Raw genomic sequence first — 17,680 nt, 5'->3', positions numbered from 1 at the left:
ATAGTGAATATGGCCCAAACAGTGCCAACCAAATGTGGGCCACCTTTGGTAAAAATGCGGCATGACTGACAAAGGCTAATCAGGGTGTAAACCAAATGTGGTCCACGTATGTTTCAGCAAATGTGGCCCAGTTATCCTAAAACATATATGGGCCAGTTTTGGCAAAGAAAGGGCGCTGTCAGGACTCGCTAATCAGTGTGTAAGCCTAACTTGTCCCACATTTGACATGGCAAATATGCCCCATATATTATAAAACAGATCAGGGCCAATTCTGGTTTGGATGTGACACTGGCTAACTGAGATGCAAGTTTTAAATTGTAAATAAGACCTAATAGAATTTTGCTACTTTTAGTAGGATCATAGGACGCAACAGTTAACTCATACAGGCTGATCTGGATATGAGTCTTAAGAAGGCTACAGTACATAGCAATTATTTTTTGAAACGTTTTTTTTTGATGCACCATTTCCTTTGTTGTGTTGATTGTATTATTCAGTTAATTTGTGCCTAGTTAATTAACCTTGTTTTGTCTGAGTACTTATGTTCACTTTGATGTGATCACTTGTTGGATTTACCCTTGTTTGATTAAAGACTTATGATATATAACGTTTTGTCTTCATTGTGTGCTCTTTAACACAGCATAACCGTGACACTTATAGATTTACGGTGTAGGCCGTGTCTGAGTGAGAAGCAATTAGGTTCAAACTTGTGAAGAACTGTTTTTAAAGTCTTGGAATGTGACTTTGAATGTTTATCTGTGACATCTGCTTGTGTAAAACTTGGGTTGGGATGATTTTACCAAGTAGGACACATTTCTGGAACTTCTTAGAACATTTAGGGAGGACATTTTTAAATTTATCTTTACAATATATTGAGTATTGTTGTATAACTCACTTAAGGCTTAGTGTGGCCCAGATAATGTATATTTATGGTTTATTTGGTTCATAATTAGCTAAAATATAGCTGTGTGGTGGCCTGCTTGTGGACCACTGTCAAAATGCCACTATTTCATGCAGCATGTGGGCCACGTGAGGAATGTGAGGAAGACCAGTGTTGGTATAAAAATGAACTGTGGCCCACATTAGGGCCAGTTTTGGTTTATTTGGTTGACTTATGCAGCAATGCTAAGGCTTACTTGAGACCCAAATCTGGCAAACAGGAGTGAACCACCCAAATGCCATCAGTCTAAACAGTGGACCGGAGCAAGGTGTTGGATCTGAGCCAGAATTAAAATCAATGTTGCCCAGATTGGGTCAGTTATGGTTTATTTTATTTATTTTCACGGCTGACATGTGGCCTTCCTAGGGCTTGTTTGTGGGCCAAAATTGGCAAACAGGAGCGGACCGCACAAGTGCCATCATTTTTCATGTGTTGGATTCTGACCCAGATTTGGGTCAGAATTAAAATCAAGGTATTTGGACTTAGGGATAGGTATTTGTTTTATTAATGGCTGTTAATGAGCCATTGTTTGGTTTGCTTGGAGCCCTAATCTGGCAAACAGGAGCAGATCACGCAAGTGCCATCGTTCCACATGGTATGTGAGTCAGATAAAAAAGGCTCAGGTGTGGGTCTGATCTGGGCCGCAGGAGTTTTGCTATCTGGGTGGTTGGATTTCAGCTGTTGGATTGGATCAGATCTTGAAAATTCACAATAAGGATTGTGAATTTGGATTAGATCACAAAATCCAGTCTTGGTTTTGATTGGGATTAAGTTGTCAGTTTGTGTTGTTCAAAACTTTTTAGTAATTATGATGCCTTTGATCCAAAAATCAGGATTATACTGATCCCAGCAGGAGGATGCATTTCAGCAACAAAAATGTAAAGTAAAACTTTAAAACCGGTCCAAAAATACAACATTTGTTACGCATCTCATGTATTTCCCACATCTGAAAAAGTGTGTATCTGAGTCATTGCCATCCAATCCAATTTTGCTCTGAAAAAAACAGCAGAAAAGTATGATTACCTGATCCTGGATAGTAAAATGGGATTTCCAAATCCATGTCATTCTGATCCAGATTAAGTTTTTTGAACAACTGGCATTTTAACTGCATTTTAATAGCAGCATTTCCAGCACTCAGTGTCTAAATTCACTCACTCAGTTTGATTTAACTGGACTATATTAGTGGACTAATGCAGGGAACATGAATGAGGGTTTTGGGAATGATTTCACATACAGCCGGAGTATTTTACTAGGGAGCGCCCGATTGTCTGTGTATATTATCAATGACAATAACAAATACGACACATTTTTCATCATCTGCATCTGTCCTGCAATGATTTTCATGAAGCTTAACTGCAGGCCAAGCAACTGCACACAGAGATAACGATTCTTTAAAATACACCAGTGAAAGTGTAATTCTGGATTTCTCCATATCTAAAACCAGTGTGGTCAAAGTAACAGACACTTTTTTTCCCCTCTCAACCCTAATGGTTTTCTTTTGTTATCTTTGTGTTCTGGGAACCAAAACCCCAACTTCTCCCTGATGAAAAATGGCTGCCCACTGCTGTGTGTGTGTTCACTGTGTGTGTGTGTGTGTGTGTGTTCACTATTCACTGCTGTGTGTGATTGGTTAAATGCAGAGCACAAGTTCCCAGTATCATCACTAAACTTGGCCACACGTCACAAACACTTTACAGTATTTTGGGGGTGTTGACTTCACTGTTTGGAAACATGTTATTACTGACTGTGAGAACTCAGTTTGTTTGACCGCACTGGTTACTAAAGAAGAGGAACTGACATCTTAACTCACGCAAAACTGATGATCTCTGAGCCCAGTTTGGACTGATGGGTGTGAATTCTCACACATTCAGGTGGCGTTCACACGATACCATTTTCAACTTAAGAAAAAAAAAATGTTCATGAATTTTTTTTGGTTGTTCATTTACACAACAGTGAAGAATAATAGTTATAATAATAATAATATAAAAAAAAAAAGTTTCAAATGCTAATTTTTAAAAAACAAGGCTGATGTTTCTATGTGAACTAAAAAAATAAATATATAAATATACAGAAAAAATTGTGAAAACATTGTGTGCATACATAGTATGTGTTCAAATATCAACTACTGGCCTGACAAACATAATACAGCACATTTAATCATTTTTAGTCGTGGATCTGTGTGAACGGAGGTTGTTATGACAAAGTTGTTGTCTGTGTAAATCTTGTCATCACTGAATCATTATTTTCCTGTTTATATCTGTAATGCGCTAAATAAATAAAGTGTGACTTGACCTTTGTTAGTTTGTGTGTTGTATTCATACTCTTTGTGTAAACTTTTGTCTGGTTTTAATTGATCATGGTGTCTGTGGACCGAACACTTTGTGTGACATTACATGTTTCCTGTAGTATTTCCAGAGCTGTGATCTCACTGTTGAGGTTTGGAAACATGTTACTGTGATCATCTCTGAACCCACATTAGACTGATGGGTGTGAATCTGGACACTCATGCTGCTCTTTATGAGACTGTCTGTCTGAACACAGGAAAGAAAGACTGACAGAAAGAGAAAATGGCTGATAAGTGTCATTTGTGTCTGCTGGGACTGATCATTCTCTCTTCACTTCTCACAGGTAAACTAATCTCTGTTTTCTCATCCACATTTATTTGGATTAGTTTGGGAAAGAGTTAATTTATATTTTATTTACTGATATAAATCAATACATCAATACAAATTGAGACTGTTTTCTAATTTGTATCATATTCGTTTTCTCAGAAGCATCTTCATGAGTTCACTGTGATCAGTCTGTATCCAGATACAGTCCAGGTAAGAAACTCTGTTGAAGGGATAAATTGGGTTAGTCTTCGGGATCTAAAAGAGCTAATTTCTCACGGCTGTCGAGGGCATTTTTCCCGGGATGTCTCTCCGGCCGTGCGCTTCTGCATGCGGCAGTTTCCTCGCCTCGCTGGACGGACATGATCACTGCCTCACGTGCCTGGGCCGAGAGCACGCTGAGGCAGCGTTCACGGATGGTTCGTGCGTTCATTGCGAATGCATGACCATGGCTGCCTTAAAGTCCCGCCGCTCGTTCATGAGAAGGCTCCCCTTGTTGCCTTCCCGCGGTAAGTCGTTAAGCCGTCAAGGTTTTTCGGCTGCCGCGGCAAGGCACTTGGGGGACTTGCAGGTGACTGTGCAGAACGTTCCGCCGGCCAGCAAAGCCCCGCTGACTTCTGCATCACCGCGCGGTCCCGTTGAGTGGCCAGAGCAGTACACTTCCCCGCACGCCGGGCCGAGTGTCTCCTTTGGTGCTCCTCAGGAGGTAGAGATGTCTGCTTCAGCATCAGAGGGGGAGTCGGAAGGTGAGGCGGACCTCCCGGCGGACCAACGCCACGCTCCCCCCCCCAGTACCTTTCTTCCCGGAGGTGCACGAGGACGTGGCGGGCTCCGTATTCATCTCGCCCACGCCCCAGCTCCTCTCCCCTCACCACCCTCGACGGCGGGGCAGCCAAGGGTTATGTGGCAGTCCCTCAGGTTGAGCGCGCTGCCGCGGTGCATTTATGCCCGCGGGGCGCTGCCACCTGGCGGGATCGGCCCCATCTCCCGTCCAGGGCATGTAAGCTTTCGTCCGCTCTCGCGGGCAGGGCTTACCACGCCACTGGACAGGCTGCCACTGCCCTGCACGCCATGGCAACCCTGCAGGTCTACCAAGCCAAGGCGTTAAAACATCTGCACGAGGGTGGCCCTGACCAAGGGGCGATGCAGGAACTCCGTGCCGCCAGCGACTTCGCCCTCCGGGCGACGAAAGTGACGGCACATTCCCTTGGCCAGGTGATGTCCACAGTAGTGGTACAGGAGCGACACCTATGGCCACCTATGGCTCAAAGCTCGCTTTCTCAACGCTGCCATCTCCCAGGGCGGCCTATTCGGTGACACCGTCGTGGACTTTGCCCAGCAGTTCTCGGCTCCGGCTCTGTCCCCCACCGAGGCACACAATGCCAGACTGGCGGCCCGACGACATCGAGCTGGCCGCTCGAGAGCGGTGCCACCCGCGCCTTCGAGCAACGCCTTGCATCCTCGGATCCGGTCTCAGAGGTCGATATCGCCAGCGCGGGAACCAGGGAAGAAGGTAAGCACTGCCCAGTGCAGTCAGACTTTTCTCCAGGACGTTTTTCCTTCTGGGATCAGTCCCCTTCCCCTTCCCCCCCCAGGCTGCCCCACCGCGGTCATGTCAGTCAACGTTCCATTGATTCCCCTGGCGAACAGGCTGGGAGCCTGGCTTCAGCTTCCCAGCCCCTCACAGTGGTTGATTCGGACTGTACGTCTCGGCTATGCGATTCAGTTCACCAGGCGTCCGCCTAGGTACAGAGGCGTCCTTTCCACTTCTGTCCACTCGGACACACATGCCGCTGTCCTGAGTGCGGAGGTTGCAGTCCTACTGGCGAAGGATGCAATCGAGCCTGTCCCTCCAGCTGAGATGAAGTCAGGGTTCTACAATCCCTACTTCATCGTGCCCAAAAAGAGCGGTGGGTTAAGTCCCATCCTGGATCTTCAAGCTCTGAATCGGTCCCTTCTCAGGCTGTCGTTCAAAATGCTCACGACGAAGCGCATGCTAACATGCATTCGTCACCAGGATTGGTTTGCAGCCATCGAGCTGAAGGACGCGTACTTTCACATCTCGATTCTACCTCGACACAGACCCTTCCTACAGTTTGCTTTCGAGGGTCGAGCGTATCAGTACAAAGTGCTTCCATTTGGCCTGTCCCTCTCTCCCCGTGTCTTTACGAAAGTCGCGGAAGCTGCCTTATCCTCCCTCTGGCGGATGGGCATTCGCATTCTCAACTATCTCGACGACTGGCTTCTCATAGCTCACTCGCGAGATGTGCTGTGCGAACACAGGGACCTGGTGCTCCGGCACCTCAGCCATCTGGGCCTTCAGGTCAAACGGGAGAAGAGCAAACTCTCCCCAGTGCAGAGGATCTCTTTTCTCGGTGTGGAGCTGGACTCGGTCAACATGACAGCCCGCCTCACCAACGAGCGTGCGCAGTCAGTGCTGAATTGTCTGAACTCATTCAGACACAAAACAGCGGTCCCTCTCAAAACATTTCAGAGGCTCCTGGGGCATATGGCAGCTGCAGCCGTGGTGACGCCGCTGGGCTTGCTTCATATGAGACCGCTTCAGCACTGGTTACACGATCGAGTCCCGAGATGGGCATGACACCGTGGCACACTCCGGATTGGCGTTTCCCTGCAGTGTCGCCGCCTGTTCAACCCATGGTCAGACCCGGCCTTTCTTCAGGCCGAAGTCCCTCTGGGACAAGTCTCCAGGCATCTTGTGGTTTACACGAATGCCTCTTCCACGGGTTGGGGTGCTGTATGCAATGGGCAAGCAGCCTCAGGCTCCTGGACAGGACCTTGACTGCAATGGCATATCAATTGCCTAGAGTTGTTGGCTGTGCTTCTTGTGCTGCGTCGCTTCCGACCGATGCTGCGCCACAAACACGTGCTTGTTCGCACCGACAGCACTGCGACCGTAGCCTATATCAACCACCAAGGTGGTCTTCGCTCCCGTCGCATGTCACAACTCCTGTGGACTCAGACGTAGCTGAAATCGCTACGTGCCGTTCACATTCCAGGAGAACTCAACCGTGCAGCCGACCAGCTCTCACGGCAGTCCACCCATCCTGGAGAATGGCGACTCCACCCCCAGGTAGTCCAGCTGATTTGGAGCCATTTCGGCGAAGCCCAGATAGATCTGTTCACTTCCCCCGAATCCTCCCACTGCCAGCTGTTTTACTCCCTCAGCGAGGCTCCCCTCGGCAGGGATGCGCTGGCACACAGCGGGCCTCCAGGGCCCAAGTACGCCTTTCCCCGAGTGAGCCTCCTTGCACAGACACTGTGCAAGATCAGGGAGGACGAGGAGTAGGTTCTGCTGATTGCACCATACTGGCCCACCTGGACCTGGTTTCCAGACCTCATTTCCCTCACGGCAGCCCCTCCCTGGAAGATCCCCTTGAGGAGAAACCTTCTTTCTCAGGGGATGGGCACAATTTGGCACCCGCATCCCGACCTATGGAACCTGCACGTCTGGCTCCTGGACGGGACGCGTCAGACCTCTCCGGCCTTTCACAGGCCGTGATAGAGACTATCACTCAGTCTAGAGCTCCCTCTACAAGGCAGGCCTATGCACTGAGGTGGGGTCTGTTCGTCGACTGGTGCTCCTCTCTAGGAGAGGACCCACAGAGATGTCCGATTGCAGTAGTGCTTTCCTTCCTCCAGGAGAAGTTGGAGCGCAGGCTGTCCCCTTCGACTCTCAAAGTGTACGTTGCTGCCATCGCAGCGTATCACGATGCAGTGGATGGAGCATCCCTTGGTAAGCACCAACTGGTCGTGAGGTTCCTTAGAGGTGCAAGAAGGGTTAATCCCCCTAGACCGCACCTCGTACCCTCTTGGGATCTCGCCGTCACCCTCCAGGGTCTACGGGAGGCCCCATTTGAGCCACTCGCGTCAGTAGAGCTGAAATATCTGTCTCTTAAGACAGCACTCCTGACTGTGCTGGCCTCTATCAAGAGGATAGGGGACCTACAAGCCTTCTCTGTCGACGAAGCATGCCTGGAATTCGGGCCCGGCGATTCTCACGTCATCCTGAGACCCCGGCCCGGTTATGTGCCCAAGGTTCCCACCACGCCTTTCCGCGATCAGGTGGTGAACCTGCAAGCTCTGCCCCTGGAGGAGGCAGACCCAGCCTCTGCGCTGTTGTGTCCAGTTCGTGCCCGGCGTATATACGTGGACTGCACTCGCCACTTCAGACGCACCGAGCAACTCTTTGTTTGCTTTGGAGGTCAGCAGAAAGGAATGCTGTCTCCAAACAGAGGTTGGCCCATTGGGTGGTAGATGGCATCTCCCTGTCATATCAAAACCAGGGAGAGCCATGCCCCTTAGGTGTTCATGCCCACTCCACAAGGAGTGTTGCCTCATCCTATGCGTTGGCTCATGGCGCCTCACTAGCAGATATCTGTAGAGCTGCGGGCTGGGCGACACCTAATATCTTCTCTAGGTTTTACAACCTTCGCGTTGAGGCCGTGTCCTCCCGTGTCTTAACATAGACATCAGGTAAGCGGGAGACCGGCTGGTGTCGGCTTGCTGTGTTAGTGAGGTGCTCACGCTGTGGTCTATGTGAGTGCTAATGCCCCAGTATAGTGTCAGGGACACTATACTGTAAAAATATACTGTTAGGTGTTCATGCCCACTCCACAAGGAGTGTTGCCTCACCCTATGCGTTGGCTCATGGCGCCTCACTAGCAGATATCTGTAGAGCTGCGGGCTGGGCGACACCTAATACCTTTGCTAGGTTTTACAACCTTCACGTTGAGGCCGTGTTCTCCCGTGTCTTAACATAGACATCAGGTAAGCGGGAGACCGGCTGGTGTCGGCTTGCTGTGTTAGTGAGGTGCTCACGCTGTGGTCTATGTGAGTGCTAATGCCCCAGTATAGTGACAGGGACACTATACTGTAAAAAGCATCGTCTTTCAGATGAGACATTAAACCAAGGTCCTGACTCGCTGTGGTCATTCAAAAAATCCCATGGCACTTCTCATAAAGAGTATAGGGGTGTATCCCCGGTGTCCTGGTCAAATTCCCTCCTCTGGTCTTTGTCAATCATGGCATCCTAATAACCCCCATTCATTGAATTGGCTCTATCTCTCTCTCCTCTCCACCTGTAGCTGGTGTGTGGTGAGCGCACTGACGCCGCTGTCCTGTGGCTGCTCTTGGTAGATTGCGCTGGTCATTATGAAAATGGAAATCTGTCTGTGTCTGTGTTCTTCATTGTCAGTAAATCACACGCAGTATTTTCCCCTTCTATCTGTGCTTTTATGGAATTGTGCTTTAATGCTAATTTGCCCTGTTTAGTAAATCTGGCCCTAAATTTCATCATGCTAGCCTGTGTGGAAAATTTTAGACTGTGTGACATCTAGCCCCGCTCTGCCCTAATGTGCTCACATACTGTAGATTTATTTCATTTAATAGAAATTTTATAGAAATTACATTCTACTGAATTTTGTTGTAAGTTGTTGTTTTTTAGGGGCAGTCGTGGCCTAATGTTTAGAGCGTTGAACTTGTGGCCCACAGGTCACATTGTCGGTGGGGGAGTGAATGACCAGCGCTCTCTTCCACCCTCAATACCACGACTGAGGTGAAACCTTTGAGCAAAACACTGAACCCCCAACTGCTGAGTGTGTTAACAGTGTGTGTGTGTGTGTGTGTGTGCACTTGGATGGGATTGATGCAGAACACAATACAGAGTATGGGACAACACACTTGGCTACACGTCATGTCACTTTCATTTTCGTAATTAAACCTGGATTAAAATTCTGTAAAAAGACTGAACTTAGGCCACTGTTAACTGAAGAGAGTTTAATGACACACAGCAGCTCACTTACAGTAAAAAGAGGAGATGTCATTTCACACCCGTCAGTCTAATCTGGGTTCAGAGATGATCTCTGCTCTACTGCAGTTAAACTGAGTTCTCACATGTTTCCAAACCACAACAGTGAGATCACAGCTCTGAAACACTACTTAAAGAATAACTGATGTTTCACTGTTTGTTTTTCTGTAGCTGTTGATAATCTATGAAAAGATAGATCTAGTTTCTTGTGTATTTGTGCAGTCAGTCACACAACAGCTCTTTCCTCTTTTAAACATGTTTCTAGTGATTTCACAGCATTCAAGCTGAACTCCGCAGTGAAACCGCAGTGACTCCGCCCACTGTGACATCATGTGCTTCTGTTCACACTCGACTGACAAACATTCACAAACATTCAGCAGCACTTTGATCTGCTTTAGACTCGATCTGTCAATCTATATCTATCTACCTGTCTATCTGAAATTCTGCCACTGTTAACAGAAAAGATGGAGTTTAATGCCATTCATTAAACTCATTATATTTTATTTAATTAACATAAGTTTATGGTTAATAAATACTAGGCTACAAAGGCCAAACATAAACCATGGCACATAGAAGATAATCTGATATCTCAGATATAATAATCTAAATAATCTAAATATCTCAGTATTTTTTTATTATTATTATTATTTTAATTGTAGGGTCATATAACTGCATTCTATAGGCTCCATCACACAGTGAGTTTTTCTCCTGCATCATGTTCATCACCAATCAACTGTATGAATATATAAGATGACCTATACAGGTTAAATGTGTTAATCATTTTCATAACTAACTTATTAAATGAATGTGTTAATTTGACATCACTAGTTAAAACATGCAACCAACTAACAGTTGACTCTTTGTTTCTTTAAAGGTCTTATGGAATTAAAATAAAATGTAATACAATTCAAATTAATGTTAGTAACTACTTTCTTTGGTTAATTGAGTTAAAACTAGGTTTAATTTATGTTTCTTAAACAGGCTGAAGTAATGCCATTGTTAGCAGCTCATTTGAAGAGAAAAGAGGAAGTGTCATTTCACAAACCTTCAGTTTATTCTGGGTTCAGAGATGATCTCTGCTCTACTGCGGTTAAACTCAACAGTGAGATCACTGCTCTGAAACACGACAACTGCTATAATTAATATGCTTTTTTAGTTACAAAAGTGTAGAATGACAAATTAACCATTTCAGCATTATAAGAAAGCCTTGACTCTGAAATAGATGCAAAAGATTACTGTAAAACTTCATAAAGACAGAGTTTGTTTGACTAAACGGTGATTTCATAATCGTTATTATCATAAACATCTGCAGAAATACAACAAAATTTTGTTCACTCATTGTGATTTGTGTGTGTGTGTAAATGCATCTTTGAAAACAGCAATCATGAGTGTCGTGGTTCAGGTGAGATTCAGAGCAAATATCAGCAGTAACAGTGTGAAGATCAGTCAGAATATGATGCTGATTCAACACTCGTCCATCATGCAGTGATATAGTGTCAGTCAAATAAACACTCAGCCAATCAGATCAGAGGAAGTGAACAAACACAGGAAGAGCTGATAGTATTTAAAGAAAGAGTTGTGAGCATATAATGAAGAGGAAGACTGACAGAAAGAGAAAATGGCTGATAAGTGTCATTTGTGTCTGCTGGGACTGATCATTCTCTCTTCACTTCTCACAGGTAAACAAATCTCTGTTTTCTCTACAAGACATTTAGTTTAATTAGTCTGGGAAAGAGTTCATTTCAACATGATCAGTTTATTCTTGTGTTACATAAAGAACATACTGGATTATTACTGATGCACTAAAACTAGACAGATTCACACTCAAACATCTGATGCTGAATTATTTTCATATTAAGAGTGTGTTTGTGATTTCAACAGCTCTCTGACAAAGAAAAAAAATAGTTTATTTTCTTTTGAATCTTGTAATTTTTATGCTGGTATGTTTTTATTTATTTATTTATTTTTTATTAAAGGTGCAGTGTGTAATATTTAGGAGAATTTATTGGCAGAAATGCAATATAACATACAAAACTATGTTTTCAGAGGTGTGTAAAGACCTTACATTACAAGCCAGGGCGGGGTGAGCGGGGGACTGAGCCGTTGGTTGAAATTCTAATCCTCACCGCTAGATGCCGCTAAAAAAATACACACTGCACCTTTAAAATATCAAACATACTTGTGTTTCAGGTACCAGTGGAGTGGATGATGCTCATGTGTTCATCAGTTCTGGTGAAAATGTCCGTCTGCCCTGTAATAATGCCAGTGGCGTTGCGAGGGGGGGGCTTTGGGGGCTTAAGCCCCTGATGTATTGTCAAAAGCCCCTGATCTTTTGGAATATGTTGCACTTAAAATAAAATAGGTTGTATAACATTTATTTTGTTATCCAAGTACTTAAAATTCGCCTGTCCATAATGAAAAGCAGTCTGGTTGTGATAGATTACCGCTTACATCACGCGCATTCCACTTAACGCAGCTTTTGTGCCGGGTATTTAAATAGTCAGCTGTTCAGCAGTACCTGTTTCTATGTATACTGCAAAATATATTGTGCCCATATATATTGTGGAAAACCTGGGGTTTCTTCACATGCTGAAAGTATCTGGGATATTATTGTTAGGCCATATTGCCCAGCTCTAACGCCTATTAATCAATACTGAAATATCTAAAATGGTTTCATATCTAAAACTGCTGCGCTTTTTCGCTCTTCTCTCTTGACAGTGAGTTCATGCATCTAGCTTATTATTTTATAGCTATATTATACTGTAACTTGCTATGTCAGTTAGCATTACATTATAAATCCCTCTAAAGAAATCTGAAGTAAACAAATTTCTAGCATAGATCTAGCCTTGTTATGCTATCTTTCAATTAAAAAATTAAATGTTATGGCCTTAATGTTGTGGCATTTTTTTTTTATTGTATCAAAAATAGTAGCCTATTGAATATCAATATTTTTCAAAGTATTGAATTTAGAAATTCCAGTAACCTGACAACACTACACCTCAGTTAATCACTCTGTCCAAATGAACATGTTTGTAGCTTTGTATCACATTGGCTAACAACTCACACTATAAAATAAATCATATTTTTTTTTAGATTTGAAGACATGCAGAAAATTACAACATTTTTCAAAAAACAATCAGACACTGCAAATCAGGAGGATATAGGAGGCTCAAGAGGTATGATATGACTCATGACAGACTAGTAAATGAAAAGTTAATTTATCAGTGTTGTTTTTTTTTCCTTTTTGGTGTTACAAGTTGGTGACAGAGCTTCACAATTAATTGTTAAAAGATTGTCATCTCAAAAACCCACTCAATCCTATTTCTAAAAGATAATGATTTGTCTTTTAAAACTTTATCAAGCATATGATCACAGCAAAACATTTAAACCTGTATTTGACTTAGAGAGAGCAGTTGTCATCTATTCATAAAGTTATGAAAAAGCTTCAGTCTTTAACCATACATTATTTCTGTGTTACAAACAATCACAGCAGTGCTGGAATAAAAGTTCGTAGTTCAGATATAAACATTGATGTTGACGGTAGTAATCAAATTAGAGTAGATCACCTTTTGAAAGTGATCCACTGAAATGTGACTGGAATGCTACTATTAAAAGTGACTACTGAAAAGAGAATTGTTCAATACATGTCTTTGAGTTCACAGTTTATCCAGAATTATGCTCTAGTTGGTAATTTACCAATATGTAATGTAACCAAATTATCTGTAATTTCTCCCATCACCCACTTTTAAACTCTATTTTAGAGAGATCAAGCATCAAAGATGTGGTCAGTGAGGGTCAGGATCCAGAAGGTACTCACCGCTCGCAATCCAGTGGTAAATCAGTATGCTAAGTAATAACAATTAACCTAAAGTTTAGACCCAAGTCATTAACTTGCAGTTAAAATTTTCATATTGATGTGTATTGATGACTAATAGTATATTACCAAACCCTCACCAAATATTTACTGGTGTGGTTTCAAGAAGAAGAAAAAAAAAAAAAAACACTAAGAAAATTATATACAGTGCCTTGCGAAATTATTCATATCCCTTCATTTTTTTCACATTTTGTTATGTTGCTGCCTTATGTTAAACTACTTTAAATTACTTTTTTCCCACATCAATCTACACTCCCTACTCCATAATGGCAAAGCAAAAAAATAGGTTTTTAACATTTGTGCAAATTTATTAAAAATAAAAAACTGAAAAGATCCCGTTGCATAAGTATTCATACCCTTTTCTGGGACACTCGAAATTTATCTCAGGAGCATTCATATTGCTTCTAGATGTTACTACACTTCGAGTGGAGTTAAACTGTGGCAAATTCATTTGAATGAGTATGATTTAGAAAGGCACACACCTCTCAGAAAAGGTCTAACAGCTAAAAATGCATATCAGAGCAAAAACCAAGTCCTGAGGTCAAGATAACTGCCTGTAGAGCTCAGTGACAGACTTGCGTTAAGGCAATGATCTAGGGAAGAGTTCAGAAAAAAATCTGCTGCATTGAAGGTTCACAGAAGCATTATCCATAATGGAAGATGATTGGAACAACTAGGACTTGTCACATCATACCCAAACAGACTTAAGGCTGTAAAGGTGCTTCAACTATGTACTGAGTTAAGGGTATGAATACTTATGCAACATACTTATTTCAGTGCTTTATTTGTAATAAATCTGTAAAATTTGCAAATCTGGTTTTTGCTTTGTCATTATTATGGTGTATGGAGTGTAAATTTTACAAATGTAAAATCTAATGTTAAAAAGGCTATTCATGTGACATGCTAAGCATCTCAAATTTGTACTTTGTAGATCAAATTGTGAGGTTAAGGGAAGAGAATGAGACTGCAGAAGCCAGAAAAGACAAGGATGACCTAGGTGACCTTGAGACAGGTCCTAAACAAGTGAAACTTGCCCAATATCCAATGAGCTATTTTAAGTTTCAAATGAGAGCATTCAATTCAAAATGGTATGACAGTTTTGTCTGGCTTGAGTACTCAGTAGAAAAAGATGCAGCATTTTGCTACTGCTGTCGCCTTTTTGGAAAACAACATACTCGAATCAACAGTGACAAACTGCAGAATCAGGGCTACAAAAATTGGAAGAAAGCCCTCAGTTCATTCAGAGAACATGAAAAAACCGCTGTTCACGGTGCCAGCATGGCCTCATGGCAAGGCTTCAAGAGTACAAAAGAGTATGGTGATATATGCATGCAACTGCACTCAGCCAGTATAAATGAAATCCAGGAAAGGCGTGAATACCTACGTCGCATTGTTGCAATAACAGGATTTCTAGCAAGACAAGATATACCATTTCGTGGGCATAGTGAAAAAGAGAGCAGTGCAAATCAAGGAAATTTCTTAGAGTGCTTCAAACTACTGTCTCAGTTTGATCCATTCCTTCAGAATTACACAGCTGCCTCTAATTCAACATATCTCTCTCCAGTCTCTCAAAATGAATTCATTCAGAGCTTTGCTGAAGAGGTTACTGAGGAGATCAGAAAGGAAATTAAGTTATCTGGCATGTATGCTGTAATGACAGATGAGGCCAAAGATGGCAAGACAGAACAATTAGCTGTCTGCGTACGATATGTAAACTCAGATGGTAAAGTGGTGGAACGTTTCCTGGGCCTTCAAGAACTAAAAATTTTTGATGCAAAGACAATCACAAACACAATTGAAGCACTGCTTGATGCCAATGATTTGGGAAATCTGACATGTGTAGCTCAGACGTATGACGGTGCGTCTGTGATGAGCGGCGCATCTGGTGGTGTACAGGCTCTATTCCGAGCCAATCACCCAGAAGCAATTTACATACACTGCTACGCACATGAACTAAACCTTGTATTGTGTTGCACATGCAGGGCGGTTCAAGAAGCAGCAGATTTTTTTGACTGCCTAGAATGTGTTTACACATTTTTCAACACCTCTCTAGTAAACCATGAGAAGCTGATTGCTGTACAAAAACAGCTTGGTCTACCTGGCCATGAACTTGCTCAGCTTTCAAGAACTCGCTGGTCCTGCCAGCTTGCATCTGTTACCGCAATGCTTGAAAACTACAGTGCTGTCTTAACGTGTCTTGAAGAAATTGGAACACCTGTTGCAGTAGGTCTCAGGATGAAGTTGTGCAAGTTTTCTGTGGTCTACATGATGGTAATGTTTGAGTGTCTGTTGTCCATCACAGATGGGTTGCACAAATATCTGCAAAGAGTAAGTCTGGATTTGGCTGAAGCAGTAATGTACAAAGAAGCTGTCTGCAACACGCTGAAGGCAAAACGAACTGATGAAATGGCACAGAGCCTGTACAACAGAGCAAAGGCTATTTGTCAGGCAAATGGCAGTGATGGTCAATCCTCATCTCCGCGACGCAAACAAAAGCGAATGAAAGAATTTGTTGTTGAATCAACTTGTGGTGCTGTTGGTACTGATCTAGGAAGCTCCGACAATCTGAAGAGACATCTGTACTTCCCTTGTGTGGATCGGATGATTAGTGAGCTCAGTCAAAGGTTTTCAAGTGTAGGAGATAGTATTCTGAAGGGTGTACAGGCCTGTCACCCATCTTCAGTAACCTTCTTGTCACAGGATCTGCTCAATGAAGTTGCACTGCACTACAACATAGCGCTTCGTGCAGAAGAAATCTATGTGGCAAAACATTACCTGGCAAAAAAGAATGAAGAATGTAGCATTCCAGATATACTCAGTGTATACCTCCTGCTGGACTGTGACATGTTCCCCTCTCTCAAAAAACTTTTTCAGATTGTACTAACACTGCCTGTCAGCAGCTGTACATGTGAACGATCATTTAGTGCCCTGAGACGCCTGCACACATGGTTGAGGCGAACTATGGGTCAGGAAAGACTTCACAACCTTGCTGTTCTTTCAATTGAAAAGGAATCTGTTAACTCAATTGAGCCAGGAAGAGTAATCGACAGATTTGCTACACTCAAGTCAAGGAGACACACACTGATTCTTCCACCTAAAAAATAAGAGACAAAAAATTAAAATATTGCTGTGAAAGACATACAAACAGCAATAGAGGAAAGACGACAAAGACATGGCGAGAGATTAACTAGACATACAAACAAAATAAAATAAACAGACGAGACTGAGATACCAGGACAAGAAAATGATAGACAATTCACAGACAATGAGAAATGCAATTGAAATGCCAGATAAGAAGGACAAATTGGATCCGTTCTGAGGGAATTCAGCTGTTCTGGGTGAATCAGGCTGGTGTTAAACTGACAATATCAGACTCCAGATATCAGATATCAGCTCCAGGACACTGTATCATCACTCTGACTACAACACTCCTGAATGAAGATGACAACAGAGAGTGGAGATGTGAAGTTACTCACAGAAATCAAGTCAAGACCTCAGTCACATATACTGTCAAGAGTTCAGGTGAGAAAACAATCTCATCAATCATTTTAATTCCTCATAATGTCAGTAACACTAAGGACTATTAGTATCATTGAAGCAGAACAAATGAAGGAACAAAAGCTTCTTTCAGTCTGACAGAAGAGAAACTCAAATCAAGTTTAACTGTCCAAGAAGTGCTGCTGTAAATAATGAACAAATTGAAACTTAACAGCAAAAACTAACATTTTATATAATGTGATCATCAGTGTTAAAATATAATCTGAACTAACATTCATCCTTTACAGCTCAAGATAAAACAACGACAGCAGTGATTCCAGTCCACACCACAAAATCAACTACAACAACAGCAGTAACTTCAACACAAGGTACAAAAAAAAAATATATATATATAATAATAATATTTTTTTACTGTTGTCAGTTTTACTGAATCCTCTCTTGTCCGTGTTATTTAACAAATGCACATAATCACTTAAGTAAAATCAAAAGAGTTGAAATAAAGTGATGAAAATTAAGTGTTATATTATGCATTTTGAGTAAAGGTAAATCTGTTTGTGTTTAATGTTCAAATGTTGTTTCTGGTGTTTTGAGGAGTTTGTGTTGTTGAAGTTTTGTGGTTTTCATTGTGCTGAAGGGTGGAGCTCGTGGTTTGGTTGTAGATGATGACGATGGTGTTTGTTGTTTAATGCAGTGAACATGGAAGTGCTGATGTTAATGCAATGATAAACAGTGTTTTATTTGTTCACTGCATATGATCTGTTAGCTGCAGATTTGAACTGAAGTCAGTATGATTAGCTGGTTTTGTGATTGTAAACTGTATACAAAGAGCATCAGTCTGAAAAAAAAAAAGTCCTACTAAAACTAAATATTTCATTTTAATTATAACATTGTCAGGTAAAACAAACCTATACAACTTTTTTTTTTTTTAACCT

General features: G+C 42.6%; 2 protein-coding genes across 5 annotated transcripts in view; both read left to right on the top strand.

Annotated features, from left to right (window-relative positions):
* LOC127161217 (uncharacterized) overlaps positions 1-17,680 on the top strand; it is a 794,375-nt gene that overhangs the window by 719,595 nt on the left and 57,100 nt on the right. The gene's annotated exons all lie outside the window — the stretch shown is intronic.
* Positions 1,610-16,548, top strand: LOC127161144 (zinc finger MYM-type protein 1). 4 transcript variants are annotated; one of them, XM_051103800.1, is made up of 4 exons: positions 3,495-3,565; positions 12,470-12,552; positions 13,138-13,209; positions 14,182-16,548. In XM_051103800.1, exons 2-4 carry the CDS (start codon positions 12,480-12,482, stop codon positions 16,353-16,355), a joined length of 2,319 nt encoding a protein of 772 aa, XP_050959757.1. In that variant the 5' UTR covers positions 3,495-3,565; positions 12,470-12,479; the 3' UTR covers positions 16,356-16,548. The 4 variants fall into 4 exon arrangements, 2 of the variants coding, with proteins under 2 accessions (XP_050959757.1, XP_050959752.1); XM_051103795.1 differs by lacking the exon at positions 3,495-3,565 and adding an exon at positions 10,985-11,055; XR_007826970.1 differs by lacking the exons at positions 12,470-12,552; positions 13,138-13,209; positions 14,182-16,548 and adding an exon at positions 11,567-11,671 and having other exon boundaries at positions 1,610-3,565.

Source organism: Labeo rohita, chromosome 3, assembly GCF_022985175.1.
Source record: "Labeo rohita strain BAU-BD-2019 chromosome 3, IGBB_LRoh.1.0, whole genome shotgun sequence".
NCBI lineage: Eukaryota > Metazoa > Chordata > Actinopteri > Cypriniformes > Cyprinidae > Labeo > Labeo rohita.
Note: the sequence above shows the minus strand (reverse complement) of the source record. Positions and strands in the feature narration are given on the sequence as shown.